General features: G+C 44.3%; 1 protein-coding gene across 2 annotated transcripts in view; it reads right to left on the reverse strand.

Moving 5' to 3' along the window:
- The window catches only part of bcar1 (BCAR1 scaffold protein, Cas family member), a 102,134-nt gene that overhangs the window by 32,369 nt on the left and 49,985 nt on the right, over positions 1-19,780 (reverse strand). The window contains exon 1 of one of the 2 annotated variants that reach the window (XM_034685503.1): positions 15,602-15,942. The exons of the other annotated variant lie outside the window; for it this stretch is intronic. Coding sequence (XP_034541394.1) covers positions 15,602-15,613 — 12 coding nt within the window. The 5' untranslated portion in view covers positions 15,614-15,942. Of the gene's footprint in view, positions 1-15,601; positions 15,943-19,780 lie in introns of those variants that run through there. 2 annotated transcript variants of the gene reach the window in all.

Consider the following 19,780-nt stretch of genomic DNA (forward strand, 5'->3'; position numbering starts at 1 on the left):
CTTTGAGTCTGAGCTACCCCCTACAAGCTAAGCGTACAGGCGCAGCTGATCAGACTGATGTCAGCGGGCGACCACATCTGCTCTATTTAGGAGATAGAGAATCACCACAGACCTGAGGATGAGACTGAATCAAAGAACTTAACTACAGCGCTTTTAAAAGGAGACTGACTACAGGTAGTGGCTGTTCTAGACCAATTTTACTTGGGGGGGGGGCAGGCTGGGGCTAAGGGTGTTGTCAGAGAGACACATTCAACCCTGACAAAAGAGACTGAGAAGGGTGAGGACCTGCTGAGAACAAACTTGCAAAACATCAGTGCATCCCTATATACTTGACATATATACTACTGTGTACTATATCAAAACGCAGACTGACAGCAGCTGTTTGGCTGTTTACACTCAACATGAGTCTCTTAGCGCTCTAAGGGACTGGAACCAAGTGCCACACGCATGTGTTCCGCCTGTAACATCGGCGCAATACCGAAACTTTTTTTATCGTATAATATTTGTTTGGTGTGGAGGGGGGGCCACAGGGGGGTCCAGGTTCAGTTTTACAGGGGCACTGGCCCCTGTTGGCCCCTCTCCAGAACCGCCACTGACAACAGGTCAGTCAACACTGAGGAAGACTCAGGTCTGAGGGACAAACAGCCCTGTGGTTCACTGTTGTTGAATTAGTCTCGCTTTCACAACTGATTACAGGTTATCTTTCATGGCAGGTGTGTGGCTGAATTCCTCAGAGGAGAGCAGAGTCCTGCTCAGTGACCCTGCCTCCTGCCATACGAACACACACTATGCTCTGCACACAGTTTACACAGGTCTGTTACTTTAACTTGAAATTATTCTTAGAAAACTTTAAAACTCTTTGGAAGTGTAAAATAGTGACATTAGCTAAAAATCAATCCTTTGACAACTCTGTTGTTGACGTTTTGTTTATAATCTGTTTCTCTGTGAGCACTTCCTTTCTGTTTGATCTGATTGTTATTTCAGTTGTAAAAGTGTTTTATATCTGAACTTTCCTTGTCTTTTGGGAACTGAACATTCCACGTAAGATTAGTAAAGTATCGACAGAGTCAGAAGGTTTATATCTCAGCTTTTTAAAAATCATCCTTTGACTCAAATAGCTGAAGGAGAGGAGAGAGAGGAGAGAGAGCAGAGACACACATAGACGTTCACTGAGGAGGAAATAATGTGAACAGCTGCTGGTGTGAGCTCGGTGCAGACAGGTCACTCATCTATGTGTGTGTGTGTGTGTGTGTGTGTGTGTGTGTGTGTGTGTGTGTGTGTGTGTGTGTGTGTGTGTGTGTGTGTGTGTGTGTGTGTGTGTGTGTGTGTGTGCAAACTGCTTTTATGTCCTTTGTCTGTTGCCTTCTGTATGACCCCTGAGGACAAATAAACCTGCCACGAGAAGTGCTGTGACTCTGTGTATGTGTGTGTGTGTGTGTGTGTGTGTGTGTGTGTGTGTATGTGTGTGTTCGTGTCCATTCAGCACACTGCAAAAACGCAAGACAGAAAAAGTCACTTTATATCCCCCCAGAGTCTCTTTGTTCATCTATTCTCTCCATCCACTCTGTTTTTTTTTTTGTCTCCTCCTCTTTCTCCTCTCCTCCTCTCAGCTTCCTCATGAGCAGCTCCAGCTTCTCACACCCAAACTTCACTCCTCTAGCCGTGTTCAAACATGCACCAAACTTCCAAATATTTCCTAGTTTTCAGGGTGAGCTGCATGTGTGAACGGGCCAAATGTTTCTCACTGACTTTTTTCCAGCCAAGTTCCCAGTTAACTTTCAGTGAGCAGGCGAGGTGATGACATTAATATCTTACGAGCAGTGCACAACCAGTGTGATAATGTAGCAGCTTCATCCTCTTCTCTGCTACCAGCATGTTCTTTTCCTCTCCTTCACTGATACTGTGACTATGTCCGAACACATTCATCGTTGTGGAAATACAAACACTGTCAGCCCAGAGTCAAACTCTGCTTCATGTGGATGTCTTGTAAACATTCCACAGAGACTACCACAGCATTCTTTTTACATCATGTCCTCTTTCATGAGACCACCCTCACCTCCAACCCAAGCTTTCTAGAATTTGAAGTGTGTGAAAGAGGCTAAGAAAGTCTTCAGCCTCTTTCACATATTCACTAAATATTTTCAGGAGCTGTGCCACCAAACATTTCCAGAGTCGCTTGTTCACACATGTCAGTCTCAGCGTGAAGTTTTACTCTTGGACGAGGAGGCGGTGAAAGCAAACGAGTCTCAGCAGGTAGGACATGAGACCAGAATCAGGTTAAAGCCTCAGTGTGATGTTAACAAAGTTAACAGTTTTTTACATTTATATCAATGCTACGTGGAATCAGACAATTTGCTGACATTTTCACTGCTCTCATCTCAAAGATGATTCTCCTTCTTCAATCTCTGATATTTTTATTTGTCTGTCGCTCTTCTGGGTGTACACTGCTTGCATGATATAAATGTTATCACCCCTTAAAGCTCACTTGAAGCAAGTTTTTGGTTCCCCCAGACATCTTGCAGGTAAAAGACGATGAAAAAGTTGGGGTGAAAATTTTAGTTGTTTGCATTCACACATGCAGTTTACACTGAAAATTCCAGGAAGATCTCTCAGGAGTTTAGTGCATGTTGTCACATATCGAAGGCTACAGCCAAAATAATGTTTTGGCTCATAAAGAATAATTTTTCTGACATTACACATAAAGTCCATGCCGCTAAAACAGAGAATTTGGAGACGCTGCTGACCCCGTTTCAGCTGAATCCAGATTTGCATTGATCTGCTGAGAGGATCAGTGAATTCCTGTCACACAGACAGCACAGAATTATCATGTTGACATCTTCCACATGATGAGTATCAGAATATTCCACCTGACTGCATCAAACATGACTTATATTCATACAGAGTGATGCTCTGAATGCATAACCAACGGCAACAACTCGGAGGAAAAATCAACGGGACCATGTAACGAGTGTTAATACACAGAAGAAGAAAAGAATCATCACATTGTGGAGGACCTCAGTGTTTGCTCTTTTTGAGAAAACTTCCTGAACGTCCACTCCAGTCAGTAAAGACGGTCAGCTCAGTGTTTTCAGAAAGGACAGCTCTGAGTTGTTGTTGATGTTTACACTAGTCAAGATATTTTTCTGTCAGCAGCTTCTGATGCAAAGAGAATATTCTGGATGTTTTTCTTCCTTTCAAACACGCTAAATCAGACTAAGACAATGTCTTAAGAAGCACCTTCAGAGATCTTCACATGAACGTGTGTGGGATTATATAAAGTTAATTTGCACAGCATGATGATCACAGGAGCAGGTTTAGTCTGATGGTTTATTTCCGGTCAATTGATTGAAGTTTAATCTGAACAAAATGTTTCGACTGCATGAATCAGACTCAACATTTCATCCATTCCAGTCCACTAACTTTCCACGCTGCGTTTGGGTAATATTTCAAACTTTATTCCGAATTTATTCCTCCCAGGCTCTCTGGAAAACTTCAACATGAGGGTGAATGGATATGAGAACACAGGAGGCAGAGCGAGCGGGCAGGCAGGGGTTTCTATCATGTGAAAGGTAACAGGATGAACAGAAAGCTGATGAAGAAAGAGAATCATTGAGAAGAGAGAAGATGTCTGCACACTCTAAATATAAAAAACTGTCATCATTGTGTAGCTCTGTGCTGATTTGTCCTGCTTCATTCTGTAAACATCACATTGACTCTGGTCTCGTGTCCTTCCTCCAGAGACTCACTCCCCTCTCGTCTAACAGGGAGGACTTCACACTCTGAGAGATGTGTGTGAACACAACACTTTAAAACAACTGAGAACAACAAGCAGACCATTTTCAGGAAAACAAAGCCTTGCTCTCTTCAGCATTATATCTTCAAACAAGAAGTTTTATTTCAACTTTTCGAGAAGGAAGAATATGGCTTTGTTTCTTTCCTCCAGCAACTCAAGTTTAAAAAACTGTTTTTACATAAAGTTTGTTATTTTCTGTTTAAGTTCAAAACCTTCAAGACTCATTCCTCTACTTCTCAAAGTACAGGTGTGTGTGTGTGTGTGTGTGTGGGTGTGTGTGTGTGTGTGTGTGTGTGTGTGTGTGTGTGTCACTGCTATAACTAGAGCAGGCTTGGGCCTGTCGCTCTCTCTCTCTCTCTCTCTTTGACACACACACACACACACACACACACACACACACACACACACACACACACACACACACACACACACACACACACACACACACACAGAGAGACCCTCTTACTACAGCATTCCTCAGCCTCCACATACAAACACACAACTCTCCTATTACAGCACATTCCTGAGGTGTCACAGCACACACTCACACAAAGACACACTCATACACACACTCACACAATAGATATTTTGCATTTCATCATAAAAAAGAGGAAAAAATAAAACAAATAGCGGCACAGAGATCCTGTTTTTCCTTCCTTTCTTTGTTTTCTTCTGGTCTTCCCTCCTCTCTCTCCCTCTCCCTCTCTCCCATCCTCCACTTCTCTCTCCTCCACTCCCCCTCCCTCTTTTCCTGTCTTGGCACGTCAGACCATTCTTGAGAAATAGTTGTGAGAGCATGGCTGGCTGATTTGTGGAGCAGCAGAAGGAATCCTCGGGCCGGCTGCAGGACTCTGACCTCTGCAGCCTGCTTACAGACCTACAGTGCACGCATTCACCTCCACATGTTAGTCATGCATAATTTTAAATATCAGCCATGCATCGATGCAGGGCTAATTATAATCACTTTCCTGTGGGATTAGCATTTAGTGTGTGAAACACTGTGTTTCACTTTCTTTCAGTGAACAGTAGTAATGAACAGAGGTGAATCACAGTCTGTGAATCTTGTTTTTTGTAAACGAGTAAAAGAGCTGTTCTTATCAAATAAAGAGAAAAGCACTAAAAGTGGTACTGATGAAGATGAGATCGTGCAAACAGCTGTTAATACCTTATGTGGCTCTGGAGACACTATTTAAGGAGATAACACAAAGGAAGTCATCAGATTTTTTTCAGATCGCTCTTTGAGACGACCGTTTTTAGAGCGAGTAGTTTAAATCAGTGTGTGTTTACCAGGCAGGCTAATGCCCTTAAACACAGACTACATCTCTATCCTTCTCACTGCTCTGTTTAAAGAGAGGGTGATGTTGTTCCATTTTACATCCATTGAAGGGGAACAGAGCTGAGAGAATGAAAGAGGTTTGTGAAGAATTAAGGACATGTAATGTCTGAAACAGAGAAAATTCTATGAGCATGCTCTGAGCAGAGGACGAGATGAACCCTAACACTCCGAGCTGAACATCGAGAAACAATACTGCTGCTTCGTTCCTGGCCCCTCCTTCAAATAACATTGTAATTATCACCCAGGTGTCGCCCTACATACCTAAACTATGATAGGCTGTTTGCCTTGTCAAAGGCAGGAGCTGTGTTGTAACAGGCTGCTAGTTTACTGTGTTAAAATAAGATCATTCTTTTAATACGGACCTTAAGAGTGTGTGTTGTGCTCATGTTCGGTCTTTATATAGTCCCTTGATCACTCTGTAGCATCTCTACATGAGTTACAGCTGAAACACTCTTTCTGATCTTTCTGCTGTCTTTGAAAACATTAATTTCAGCTACTGTCTCTTTAAGAACCCCCGCATTCCAGAAAGAAGCATTCTGGAAGCCTTCTCCACTGTTGCCATGCAATAAAGTTGTCTCTCTATTTGAAACGACAAATTTGCCCTTTTCAGGAGGACATTCACCAATCAGTGATGTCACAGTTTGTGCTAATCTCGTGTAATTCTCATGTGATTTTTGGAAGAAGTTCAGAGCCGCCTATGATCTCATCCTGAGATTACTCCAACGCACCTTTACCTCACAGTCTGAAACTCAGCACACGTTTAGTACTGACATCCAACATTTAGACTTCATATAGTTTTGTGAAATTAAAAAAAGCATACTGGCTCTTTAAATGGTGACTTTTGACAACATCTTCTTTTTGAGTCCATAAAGAATTCAAGATTTAAATGTTGTCCCTTTGCTTTATGTTAGAACAGTTTGGAGGTGGGTATAGATGATCTGATTATTGGACACAGACAGAGTAAAAGACTGCTATTGGTTCATGTGTGCACATATTATATGTCTCCCCGCCATGAGTCAGTGCCACCTCTGTAAGAAAGTCTGGACACGCCCCTGTGGCCCTGTCATTATATTACACATCACCTGTTTGCTCAAACTTTGTCATGTTTCGTGAAAAAAGCTAATCTTGCCATCCTTACAGAGTGATACAGGATATCTAAACGAGATGAACCAGATGAAAGCTGGAGTGAAAGATTCAGAGCCCCTCCCCCATCACCTCTCCTCTGTGTGACTGAAGATCAGGGATGTGATTGGTCACTTGTGCGAAAGTAACCTTACAGGAACTCCATTCCTGCATTTCTTCAGCTGCTGTATTCTCTGACTATAATTCTAATCTTTCTGTTTCACTGAGCGTCTCATAATTCTCATCTAAAACCTGGACAGAAGTACCTGCACTTGTTTTTCTCCGGACAGTACACTCATGAAAACACTCTCACAGGATGCTTTCAAAGCTTCACACTTTCTCAGTTAGCATCAAACAGTTCATGCTTTTATCTACAGTATACACAGACATTTTTTAAATATATACTTCCTTTAATCCGAGTTTGGCGTTTCTGCGATTTCAGAGGCTTCCTGAAAGACTTTTTTAAAACATGGTTGCCACAGGTGCTCAGTTTGGTCTGATGAGGCTCCTCAGGTATTTTCCTGTCCTCTTGAGTCCATTATGGAGTCAACGCTTCATGTATCATAAACTAAATGTCATGTTGGATATGTCCGTGAGTCCTAAGAACCCACTGAACATGGATTACCAACACTGCAGCAGCAGCAGCTCTCAGTCCTCATGAGTGTTGGTAAAGTCTGAGTTTTAATGAGCGATGATCCCACAGAGGAATTCGTGCCTGCAGGCTCCACCAGCACACACACATACTAAACACACACACACACATACAGGAGCAGATTGTGTAGCCTGCAGCAGAGAGGTGCGGCTCACTGTGCTTAACCCTGTTGACTGTAAAGCTGTGTAGCGCTGCCGCATGCACACACAGAGAGAGTTAGCATGTCAAAAAGCTGCTCCCTGCACGACAAAAAATACAACAAAAACAAAGATGTCCAATAAAGAATCAAAGCTTCACCTGCTTCACGGCACTGTTCACCCTTAGCTCAAGTCAAAACAGGATAATGATTCAACTCAATTAAATTGCTTCAAAGATTATAGAGAAACACAAAAACCCAACGTGTAGTTTCACGTAAATTTTCTGGATGAACTCACAAAACTCACTGACCTCAAACTCTGCTGAAGTTAGAGACATGAAGAAACATATCATAACACTCCTGATGTTGTTAAACTCTGAACACTTCTTATTTCAGAGTTATCCTCTTCCTCATGAGCAGAGTGTGAAGGTGCTTTTGATCCAGTAGAGATTCAGTATCTACACTGATGTCAGTACGTATAACATCTTTTAAACACATCAAAAAAAACTACACAAACAAAAAGCATGTGTTGTGTTAAAACTATGAGGTATTAAAGATGTATTTTAGATACATTTTTAAATGATTAGCATCAAAGTATGGAGCAAACCTTCAGAACAAAAGTGTGTCATGCACAACAGCAGCTCTGCCTTCATGTCCTCAGAGCTGCTCACACCTGTGTTTAAAGGCTTTACTGCCCTGCACTTACACAGGTAACAAAGAGCTGCTGACACACCCTGTGATCACTGTGTGTGTGTGTGTGTGTGTGTGTGTGTGTGTGTGTGATGGTGGGTGTGTGTGTGTGTGTGTGTGTGTGGGTGTGTGTGTGTGTGTGTTAGTGATGATGATGAGCTGATGCTTACATCTAAAGCACAGCAGCTGTAAACAGGTCAGGAGAAATCTCCATGGTAAGATGATTTGGTAATTCTCCATGGACATGCAGGTAAACGCAGCAGAGTGAAGGTGTGCACGGTGAAACCAGGGAGGCTCTGCAGAGAGCTGCAGCTCAGACTGCAGCAGAGTGAATTTGATTCACCACCGAGCAGGACAACAAACAGCCGCTGATTCATAGATCATGTTTGTCTGATAACTGTACTCCACTGTACGGAAGCACAGGTGAGGAAACACAGGTGTGGAGTGAATGTAGCAGCATGAGCGACATCTGATCAGGCTAATGTTTGGCTGTACTTTGAAATCGGGTCAGAATCAGCCTCAATCTGCACAGCGTATGTCTGGCTGCGTGGCCCGGCTGCATGACCCGACTGCGTGGCCGTTTATGACCCGTGTGAGTCAGTTCAGATCAGAACAAGGCCTTGTCTTTCAGCACTGGTCCAAACCTCAGTGTGTCTCAGAGACACTGCAGCATTATGATCCAAACAGACAGAGGTCACTCATCATCTGATTGAAGACACATTATTTGAAACTACAGTCATCATGTGTCCCTGTATGTCTGGTTTGTAGAACATGTGGAACATACTGAACACTGGGTGTCCTTTCGCCTTGGAGAGTTCAGATGTCGACGTCCACAACAGATAAAGAATAAAGATCATCTTTTTTCTCCGTCATTTCAAAACTGCAAACTGGATACATTCTGCAAACACAGCTTCTTCAGGTAGCAAAGTGACCGTCATCATGTCACATGACTCTTTTAAAAACAGGCTGCAGCTCAACTTCTGTCTGATCTTTGGTCTTTGATGACTTTAGTGAATTTCAGGATAGCCTGCACAGACAGGGGCGCTCTCTAGGTCCTCTGTTGCTCTCACACCTCCTCCCTGAATGCACAGGCAGAGCGGAGTACCCTGTGTATTATGAGCGACACCACAGTGCTGCAGAGGGGAAGAGATTATTTTCAGGGTTGCTTGTGATTTCTTTTTTCTGAAAACCTGGTGCAGGTGTGTCGACTTTGCAGGAACAAATACGGGGCCAGTGATTTTGGTCAGGACATCACGTGCATTGCCTCCAGTTAGGAATCCATGATGCTCTGAGGCAGGGACGGAAAGAAGCTCATGACGAGCTCATGCATGCACCTTTCAGCTCACAAACTGTTCCATGTATTCTCCTTTCCACATTCTTTCTGTCTTATGATGCACAATTATTGGGCAATAATGTAGGGATAGCTCAGGACTTCCTACTCACACATTACTTCAGCTCACTGAATGAAAACAACTTTCATCAGAGGTGTTCAACTTTACTCACTTTGAGGGAATTCTCAGAAACACAGTCAAATATTAAAAATATTCCTTTTGATGAGCCGTACTTCAGACACATGAACCTGTGTCAGACTCACTCACACACAGCACCGACACATATCTACCGTCAGACTCTGGTGTCTTTATGAGCTCAGGTTTTTATCTGAGGTGATAAACAGCATCAGGCTCTGATGTCTTACAGTTGTTATCTGAGATGAATGAGACCGACCCGTCCATTTCCTGTGTGGACTGTCCCACAGCCTGATGGAATGTGGGTCAAAGGTCACAGCGTGCTCTGAGTCACGCTCTCTGGCATGTCTGAGTCATGATCAGGGTCGATCTGTTCAGGGACAAACCGTCACAAACACTCAGATCAGAATATTTACTGACTGACACCTGTGAGTGTGTGTGTGTGTGTGTGTGTGTGTGTGTGTGTGTGTGTGTGTGTGTGTGTGCGTGCGTGCGTGCGTGTGTGTGTGTGTGTGTGTGTGTGTGTGCGTGTGTGTGTGGTGTCCTGCAGCAGACAGGGGAAATTCCTGCTGTAGTGTGGGTGACTCAGTGAGTGAGTCAGGAGAAATGCTCGGGCAGAGAGATGTGTTCTGACACAATGAGGACCACAGAAACCGGCTCAGATCTGTGGAGGACCAGACACAGACTGAAACACATGCAGCATGCAGAGAGTGTCTGAACATCAAACTACTACAAGGGAGAGAAGACAGGTACCTGTGAGCTGTTTGTCAGTGTATGGTATCCACAAAAATCCCTCTATCAATAAATAAAGACGTTCCTTTCACACACACACAGGTTCAGGAGATAACTAAGACTCATCTAAGTTCTGTTGGGTTCCTCAGGCTGGGACCTCTAACAGGCATTGGGTCGGCCTGCAGGTGAGTGCAGGATGAGGGTCAGCACCTCTGAGTCCTAGGCTGTGGTTCTCTGCTGTGGATTGCTCCCTCCAGGTGAAGTTCAAGTATCACAGTGAGTGTGGAATGGATGTGAGACTGACAGGCGGGTTGGTGTTGTCAGCTGTAATGTGGGTGTTGTACAGGCCTGATGTGGTGAAGAGAGAGCTGAACCTGCTTTCTAAGTCCTGACCCTCACCTGTGGTCATGAGATGCGGGTAGAGACTGAGAGAATGAGACAACTTTGCTGGCTGCCTGTCAAATACAGCTTAGACTTTAGGATCCTTCTACTTACATAAAAGGCTCCTCATAACCTCCATACCTCTCTGATCTCCTTCATACCCACACTCTTAGATCTTCTTCCTCCATGCTCCTCACCATACCACATGCTTCCTTGACCTCCATGGGATCTCGAGCATTCAGCCGTGCAGCCCCCCGTCTCGGGAACTGTCTACACAAATCATCCGTAACTCTAACTCTCTTCCCAGTTTCAAACCCTGCCCTAAAAACTCATTTATTTAGAAGTGCACATTCACTGTTAACATCACACATGCTTTTTATTACATTTGCTCTTTTCCTTTTTATATCGTGTATTGTTTTGATTATTGCATGCTGTTTGCTCTGATATTAAGTCTGTTTTATTGTTTTGCATTTGTAAGGTGACCTCATCTTGAATGGCGACCGTAAATAAAATGTATTATTATTATTTCCATTATGAGAAGGAAGATACAAGAGTTTCCTCTACAGGGTGTCATCCAGAGGGAGCTCAGAGGAGAGCTGTTACTCCTTAAGCAAGTTGAGAACGTTCAGGCATCTGATTAGGACGTTAGCCTTGTGGACGTCTCCATTTGGAGGTTTCCAGAAGGGTTGAACAGGGAGGAGACCCTGAGGTAGACCGAGAGCTCGCTGGAGGGATTATACTGTATATCTCATCTGGTCTGGGAATGCCTCGGGATCCCCAGAAGGAGCTAGATAACATTGCCAGGGAGAGGGATATCTGGGTTAGCATGCTGCCATCGAGACCTGGCCCTGGATGGAGGTTTTACTGAGCGCCCCCGACAGACCTGGCTGTGACGCCTTAGGTTGTTTTTTGGGGTTTTTTTGTAAGTTATATTTTGGGCTTTTTCGCCTTTACTGACAGGACAGCTGAGAGACAGGAAACATGGGGAGTAGAGAGTGAGGGAAGACATGCAGCAAATGGTCTTCCGGCTGGGAGTCGAACCGGCGACCTCTGCGACGAGGGCTATAGCCTCGATACGTGGGCCGCATAAACCGCTAAGCCAACAGCGCCCCTGTTTTGTGTTTTCTGAGATTTTCTCCACATTGCATTTGTTTTTTGTGTTTGCACGTTTTTTGAATCTGCATAATTTCTGCAACAGCAGCGTGGTTTTCTTGATGCAGATTGTCTGGAATTAATTTCAGACTTGTCACCCTTGTGGGCCACTGTACAGAGGTCTCCTCTCAAACAAAGAGCAGGTGATTAAACCAATCAAAACCATGGATAAAGCTGTTTTCCATGAAAGTCTGTGTTTCCCAAAGGTCCACTGCAGGGCTTTAAACGCTGCAAGCTGATCCGCTGCTACCTTTGGATTAGATTAGTCTCTGGTTACATAGGATAGGTTCAGATGATAACACTGAGGCTTTGTGATGAAACGCTGGAAATGTTTTAAAGGCATCATGTAGGAGTTTGGTGTTGGAACAGGTAAAGCCGTACGGATGTTGTGTTGAAGTGTTAAAGCTTTCCTTCGTGCTCGTAGCATCGTTGTTTAAGTTTAGATGGGCATCAGCCACAAGTGCAGCTCTGTAATGAAACTGAACTCACACTCATCATGACTTAAAATACTGAGAGCAACATCTGTACACATCTACAGCAGCAAAGAAGAAGCTCAGGGAGTCTGAAGAGAAGTGCAACTCTCATCTGCTGTCAGAAGCTGGAGTCCCTGATTCTTTGTATGAATGAGTGAATCTGATATTCTCTCTGTCACACACACACTCACACACACACACTCCTCCACGGTATGAAGGGAATCCTCTTCATCTATTTTAAACCAGCTCTATTTCCTGGCCCCGTTAACTACTCCTCACCTCTCAGACTCAGTGTCTCTGCTTTCTATGGGGACAAAACCTGAAGAGAGCTCACACCGCAGTCTCTAACGAATGCAACAGACGACACAGTGAAACTCTGCAGATCTACAGACACCTGGACATGAGCAGCCTCTGTGCCTGCAGAGACGTCCAACACCTCAGAGTTTAACATCCTGGTCTGTAGTTTATAAAGGTGATCATTTAGCTGGACCCCTGTCAGTCACAAACATCTCAACACCTGTATGAACAAGGCAGGCAGCGACCGGGTCTGAAGACATCAGGTTTGATATCATAAATGATTTAAACCAGCAGCATTTCAGCACCTGAGACTGAAACAAAGCTGATTAATCTCTGTACCACCAGATGTCACGCTTAAATCTGATCAATAAACATCATGGTCCCAATGTTTATCTACAATCAATACAGCCTTAAACCAGGACACAGGTTTACCTGAAACAGGAGGTACGTTGTTTAAAAATAAAGATGGAGGGATGTTTAGGGACTACGAGTGCCTCAGAGAAACCCACTCCAAATAAAACATCCTTTAAAAGATATGCAAGTATGTTTGTAGTTAATTAAGCTGAGAGAGTGCAGAGCTCTAGCCATCTTTATAGTTTTGCAGTCAGCTGGTTCAGGACGTCCTGTGACAGTTCAGTCATTTACATCAGACTTCTACCAGTTCCGTGTCCAGTTCATCTCTGATCCGCTGTGGTCCAGCTCCATGCTCTGTCGTCACCGTATTCACCGGCTGCGTTTTTAGACTGTAGCACGGAGACGGACTGCCGGACAGCTGGAGTCATGTGACCGAAGTTTTCCTGCAGTAAATACTGAATCAATGATTATCCTCCTCCTGTCCTGATCCATGTTGTCTTTATGGTCCTCTGAAAACCTCTGACCTGTTGACTCCAGGCCTGGCTCCCCTCATCATGACGGTTTGTTGTTGTAGTGAAGTGAAATACGATCTGGTAATAACAGTGTGTTTTATTCTGGAAATCATGCAGATGCTTTCATTTTGTTTTGGTGCATGACTTCCTGTCCTGCTTGATCTACTCTGTTGAGATTGATGCATTGTGCTCTAACATCCAGCAAAAATCAAAGACTTGTGTATCTAATTCGGAGGGCTCCGACCTGTCAGATAAGAGGCATCGTTGGAACGCAATGGAGTGGATCCAGTGGAAGTTAACATGTAGATCAGAATAGAGTCAGATCCGGTGCTGTGACAGATCGGAGACAGACCGTACACGGATCGGGTGGGATTTGGATGTTATTCCTTTACCTCCTGATTACCTGAAGCTTTGTTTCCTCACTTGATCTCAAACATTCACCTCCTCACATCAGCAAAAACAGACCAAATTCTTCAGCCATCGGACAGATCCAGAAACACTTCTTTGTGCATGCTATCCTGTACATCATCAGTCTGTTTTCTGAGTTTGCTCCAATGACACTTCAAAACTTTCACTTACGATCACAAAACAAGCATCCTGAAATATACCCTGTGAAGGAAGGAAGAAGAGATGATCTGAAAAATGGAAACCTTGCCAAAACTGCAACCACATCCCCTGGATGCTTGGGTCAGCTGTGATCACATGACCTCTGTGTTTGGTGCTGCATGGTTTTCTACTTTATAAATGACAAAGATCACAGAGGTCTTTTCTTTTATTACAAACAAGCAGCAGCCAGGTAATGAGAGCTGTGCAGAAAGGACTTCAACAGCATCCTGACGGAGGCACAGTTACAGTTCCAGGAGCGATTCTGTGGTTCAGAGGGGATATAAGATGTGAATAATAAATCAGGAGAGTTAGAGCAGATGTCTGCAAAGTTGCCTCTTTTTGTCCTGCAGTGACGTTAGACCAAACACAACTGATCCTCATGTTTCCTCTCTCTTCTTCGTCTCTAAATGCAGCGAGCTTCTGAGGCGACACACTGTAATTAGCAGCTTTACTGAGCTCCACATTTATCCAATTACATTCCCAGCAAACTGAATTATTTCTGAATAACAAATAATGAGTCGACACAACATGGCAGCGCTGTTCAGTCGGGAGAGCTTTGACATGGCTGCCTCGACACAGCAGCTTTATTTTATATTAATTACACACTAATCACTGCGTGTAATTACTGCTTACACACACTGCTTCACTGTGCGTGCCACATTCCTCTCTGTGCAGTCACACACACACACACACACACACACGCACGCACACACACACACACACACACACACACACACACACACACACACAGAGGAATGACATGAGCCAACACTGACGCAGAAAGCTCTCAAACAATAGCAGAGAAAGACTTCTGTCTGCTGCCAGTTTCTCTCCATCCTCTCTCTTCATTCCTCCTCTCTTTTCCCTCTCTTTCACTAAATCAATGTCACATTCACTCCTTGCACACATCGCCTCATCCTGCCTCTTTTTCTCTCTGCTCTCCTCTTTACTGGAGCATTTTTCTCTCTCAGCCCACTGATCGCTCCGCTCTGTCCTCCGGCCATAAAACCTTCATCTCTCTCTGCACTTTCCTCTGAGTCAGCACAAACACACACCACGGCCCTTCTCCCTCTCTCTCTCCTTTCCCTCTGCCTCTCCTTTCTTTCTTTCTTTCTTCCCAGAGCCATAATAACTCAGACCTCTGCTGTGTGTTCAGTCTGTGCAGCGATGCATTCAAGGAGCAAAGTTTAAGAGAAAACATGAGCAGTTTCTTCAGGAGGCCTCGAAACAACAAACAATCACTTTTTATGTAAGTTTTTAAGAAAAGCAGCTTCAAAATGTAACTTCTGAACCAAATTTAATGTCTACACACATACACACACACACAGAGAGAGAGAGAGAGAGAGAGAGAGGAGAGAGAGAGAGAGAGAGAGAGAGAGAGAGAGAGAGAAGAGGAGAGAATAGAGAGAGAGAGAGAGAGAGAGAGAGAGAGAGAGAGACCAAGACCTTTGGGAACAGGAGGAATTTCGTATTAACTTTGTCCTTTTTGTCCCTTCACATTCCTCTACAGGAAAGTGAAGTCTCCTCGACCTGTGTGCACTCACTCGAATCCCCTTCTCCACAAACACACACACACACACCACACACACACACACACACACACACACACACACACACACACACCACACACACACACAACACACACACCACACACACTCCCCTCTGAGGCACCAACAAAGGTAGGAATCTGCAGAGAAAATGTTAACTCCACTCTCCCTCCTCCTCCCCCTTCCCTTTTCTTCATACTCCCTCACCCTCCCTGCCTCTCTCCTCACACAGCTGTGAGTAGGTCCTGTTAAAAACACTCACACTCACTCACTCACACACACACACACACACACACTGACCACAGGCACTGAGGAGCACACAAACAGCATTTCAAAGAGCACACACACTCACCAGATAGTTCATGTTGTCGTGCTGCAGTGAGGCGGGTCGGCTGATCTGGGGCAGGGCTGGAGCTCAGCCCCTCTCACTCTCTGCCAACAAGATCCTTCAACGTAAAGTAGATCCCCAAAGAGTCCACAAACTCCTCCAGCTCTCCTCCAATCTCTGTACTTCCTTCTTCCTTCCCTCCTCTGTCCTTCTATCCTCCTCCCCTCTCTCTTCTCCTCCGTCTTGTTGGATCTAGTTTTCAGGAGTGGAGCAGATCCCGACACATTCTGCCGCTCCGTGATCTCACACAGCAGGAATGATACGACTGCTGCTGCTCCAACATTTACTCCTACCCTGGTCGCCCCTTCTCTCTCTCTCTCTCTCTCTCTCTCTCTCTCTCTCTCTCCCTCTCTCTCTCCCTCTGCCTGAGGAAAAAGAGGGAGGAGTGTGTAACCCGACACGTCACTTCCTCTTGGATCCTGATATTCCCTCGGCCCACTCTGGACATCGGCCTGAGGAGCTCTTCTCATGCAAATACACTGCCCTCCCCCTCGTCTGACCGACTCTCCCACCCCTAAAACTCCTCCTCCCTATCCCTCTCTCTCTCCTCCATCCCTCTCTCCCTCCCCCTGTCTGTGTGAGGCTGTCAGTGCATGAGGATGCTGCTGCTGCTGCTGCTGCTGCTGCTGCTGCTGCTGCTGCAGAAAAACAGTGTAGTGCTGCACAGAGCAGAACATGAACTCATCTACAGCTCTGTTCTTGATTCTTCTGCCTTAAAGTAAAAGGTTCTTTTTCATGACACCAGATCGACAGTCTGCCCTGATGTTTTCCGACCAGTCGCATAATATAAACGCCATCACTCTGACCCCTACAGTGTCCTCACATCAGCGCCCCCCGTGCAGAATTTTTACAGGCGCCGGCAGAAAAAGGTCAAATAAAGTCAGAGTTTAATATTCAGCAGTTTACAGTCAAACATGGAGCTCAAAGTTTCAGGTGTAGATAACATCCGGCTCACACGCAGCAGGTCATTACTCTACTTTCTGAGGGTTGGTCCAAAGCAACAGAACTCTATCTCTGGAGTTTGGGTTGATTGATATTCTCATTTTTCAACTTTCTGAGCTAAAGCCGAGCACAAAGACATGTAAACATTAACAAAGATGATTTATTTCAAAGCACGCTCCCCTCTCCTCTATAAACAGTCCACTTCACACAGCTTCACACAGCTCTGTAGAGGAGGAAGTGAAGTGTGTGTACCTCTGTTCCTCTAATATCTGCAGGACAGTCATCACATTGTGTCTGCTGCTGCTGACCAGCACTGTGCCAACAATCCAGCAGCACATTCCTCACACCTACACACACACACACACACACACACACACACACACACACACACACACACATACACTTGATGACCTGCTCTCTGCCCTCTCTGACCGGCACCCTCGACAACAGCGGCCTCTGTCACGCTGACCTATAAATGTGGAGTACACACCACAGAGAACAGAGCGTATTCATTCAGGATTAACTGATGTGGGTCAAAGTGAATCAGAATATGGAAATACTTTCTGCTGTTTTCAGAACTCTCTGAGTCCTTCACAATGGTCCAAGTTAAAGACGTCCTTTCTGAGAGTGTTTGAAAGAGAATCCTTCCTCCTTCAGAAATCTGAATCACCTTTTGTGTCTTCTGAATTCTTCTTTGAATGTATCTTACCACAGACTGTAAACATTTAGCAGACATGAAAGGGACACTGTGACATTTAGGAATTCTGCTTTAAAGCCATGAGTCTGGGACTCTGGCTCTCACCAGTGTCAGAGGTGACCCCATGAGACAAGAGGATGAAGCTGAAGAAGAGCGAGAGGTTAACCAAAGTAAACAGAGATGGCTATAGTTGTTAATTCATCAGGTAGTAAGCCACTTTGTTTCCCAAAGAGCTAGGTATCTGACTGTAGGTGTATATCTCTTATAGAGTTTGTGAAATCAGCCACTGGTGTATGAAACAAACTTGGTAACCAATCCTCTCATTACTGCAGCTCTACGTCTTCTCTGCAGGAAGAGCCAACGACATCCTGACTACCATGCAGAATAAATAAACCAGTGCATAACAAACATTGAAGTCAGGCAAGGTGAGCACAGACACAGATAGCTGCTAGTTAGTGCTAACGTATAAATAAAACAACAGTAGACTTTGACTGAGAGAAAAAAACTGGAGCTTGATTTTTCATGAGAGCAAAGGGAAGTTGTTTTCGCTGATCACTCTGTTACACTGCTTTATTTTTGACCTTCCATCATGTTTATATTGGTGTTTCAGGGAATACATCTCCCTCGTGTGTACACAAAACCAGAACTTGTGTGTACAAAAGTGTGTTTTTAAAGCAGTGTTGACAGTGTAGTAAAATGCTTGTTGAAGTAGAGCAGACACTCGTGAAGGTACTGAGACAGGCGTACAGCCCTCATCTGAGCACACAGACAGATTATTTGTCCAACACCACAAACATGGTCAAGAGAGTTAATGGACTGAATTAGCTGAGGGGACACCAAGCAGACAGCTAGCAGCTTCAAACCTGTCATTCAAAGAGGCCACGTTTCCTAATCCTACCTCCCTTTAATCCTTAATCTAATGTAAAGAGATGAGTTGTACATAAATTCAGCCCATACAGTTGTCATAGATAGAGAAATGAGCCATAGAGACCCAGGTATTTGTACCAGGCTGTAAACATGTTTATTTCTGCTGTAAAGTTGGACATTTGAACATGGGGCTCTATGGGGACTGACTCACTGCAGGAGACACATTCTAGTGGACACTCAGGGACCTGCAGCTTGTGACACTCCTGCACTGGCTCCAGTCTTCAGCCCCAGAGGTCAGTCCTCTGTCAGACTCCTTCGTCTCAGTGTGGATTAAAAAACAATCCTGAATTAAAACTGAAGCAGATGAAAGTCAGAGTGTGAGGAAGAGCCTCTCCATGGTTAATAACTTCATTAACCCTGTCAGCTCTCTGCTCCGCTCCAGCGCCTGACACACTAATTGATGAGCTCGGAGTGCGTGTGTGAGTGTGTGTGCTCATCTTTGAGATGCTTATTAGAATAGTAAGGGTCTCCTTGAATCCAAAGCTCTGGACAGATGGCTGCTGAAAACCTTGGAGGTCATTGCCATGTTCATGCATTAGATAATAAACGTCGATGTGCAGGAGCTGATGGTCGTTTAGAACACACACAGGAACATAAAACTGATCTGACTGTAGAGAGAGTATACTTTATACAAAGACATAAAGAAAGGTTTGTTTCTCAAAAATCTGTTGGTGACATTTGGTGCTAAAACCTTCAGTCGAACATCGGGGCACACTTCTGAATTCACCACGAGCTGCAGGCGGCGGACAAAAGGATCATTGTATTGATACAGAATGGCATACACATGGGAGCGCGCACACACACACACACACACTGAGGCATAATAGGATTGGTGTGTGTACCAATATGACATTCATTTCCTGTGATTGTGCTGCAAAGATTTTAAACCTGGAATTCTATTGTTTGGTCACATTTAGAATGTGTCACATGGGTGTGTGTGTGTGTGTGTGTGTGTGTGTGTGTGTGTGTGTGTGTGTGTGTGTGTGTGTGTGTGTCTGTCTGTCTGTCTGTCTGTCTGTCTGTCTGTCTGTCTGTCTTCTTGGCCTGGAAGGAAGCTGTTGCTGAAGTTTGTGATCAGAAATAAGTTTGAATTTTCTCTGGTTGTCTATTTTCATTCATTGACATTATGAAGTTTTAAATCCAGATTAATTAGTTTACTTTTGTTCAAAAGTAGACACTTAAGAAGAGATATAAAACATTATTAGTATTTAGCTCCTTCTTTGTGACTCATCTTAATCATTATTAAAAAACAAATACTTCAATGCAGCACAAGTGCTCCAGTCCTGCAGGGGCGCTCTAAGCTAAATACCTTTATTTACTACAATAGACGTCATCAGAGCTAAATGAAAGATACGTTTGACTGTTTTCAACTGAGACGGATGATTAATAACTCGTAGACTCCAGCTTATACTACACTATGGTATGAATGCTAACACAGGTACCAAGACAGCTTCATGTGTGTCAACAGTCCACAGTAATAGTAGCACTCTCTCCTCTGTTTTCTGTATGCAACAGTTAATGTTACATCTGCATCTTTATGAGACGCCAACAGGACTACACAGAACTACTAGAAACTA

Source organism: Notolabrus celidotus, chromosome 6 (assembly GCF_009762535.1).
Source record: "Notolabrus celidotus isolate fNotCel1 chromosome 6, fNotCel1.pri, whole genome shotgun sequence".
In the NCBI taxonomy this organism is placed as follows: Eukaryota; Metazoa; Chordata; class Actinopteri; order Labriformes; family Labridae; genus Notolabrus; species Notolabrus celidotus.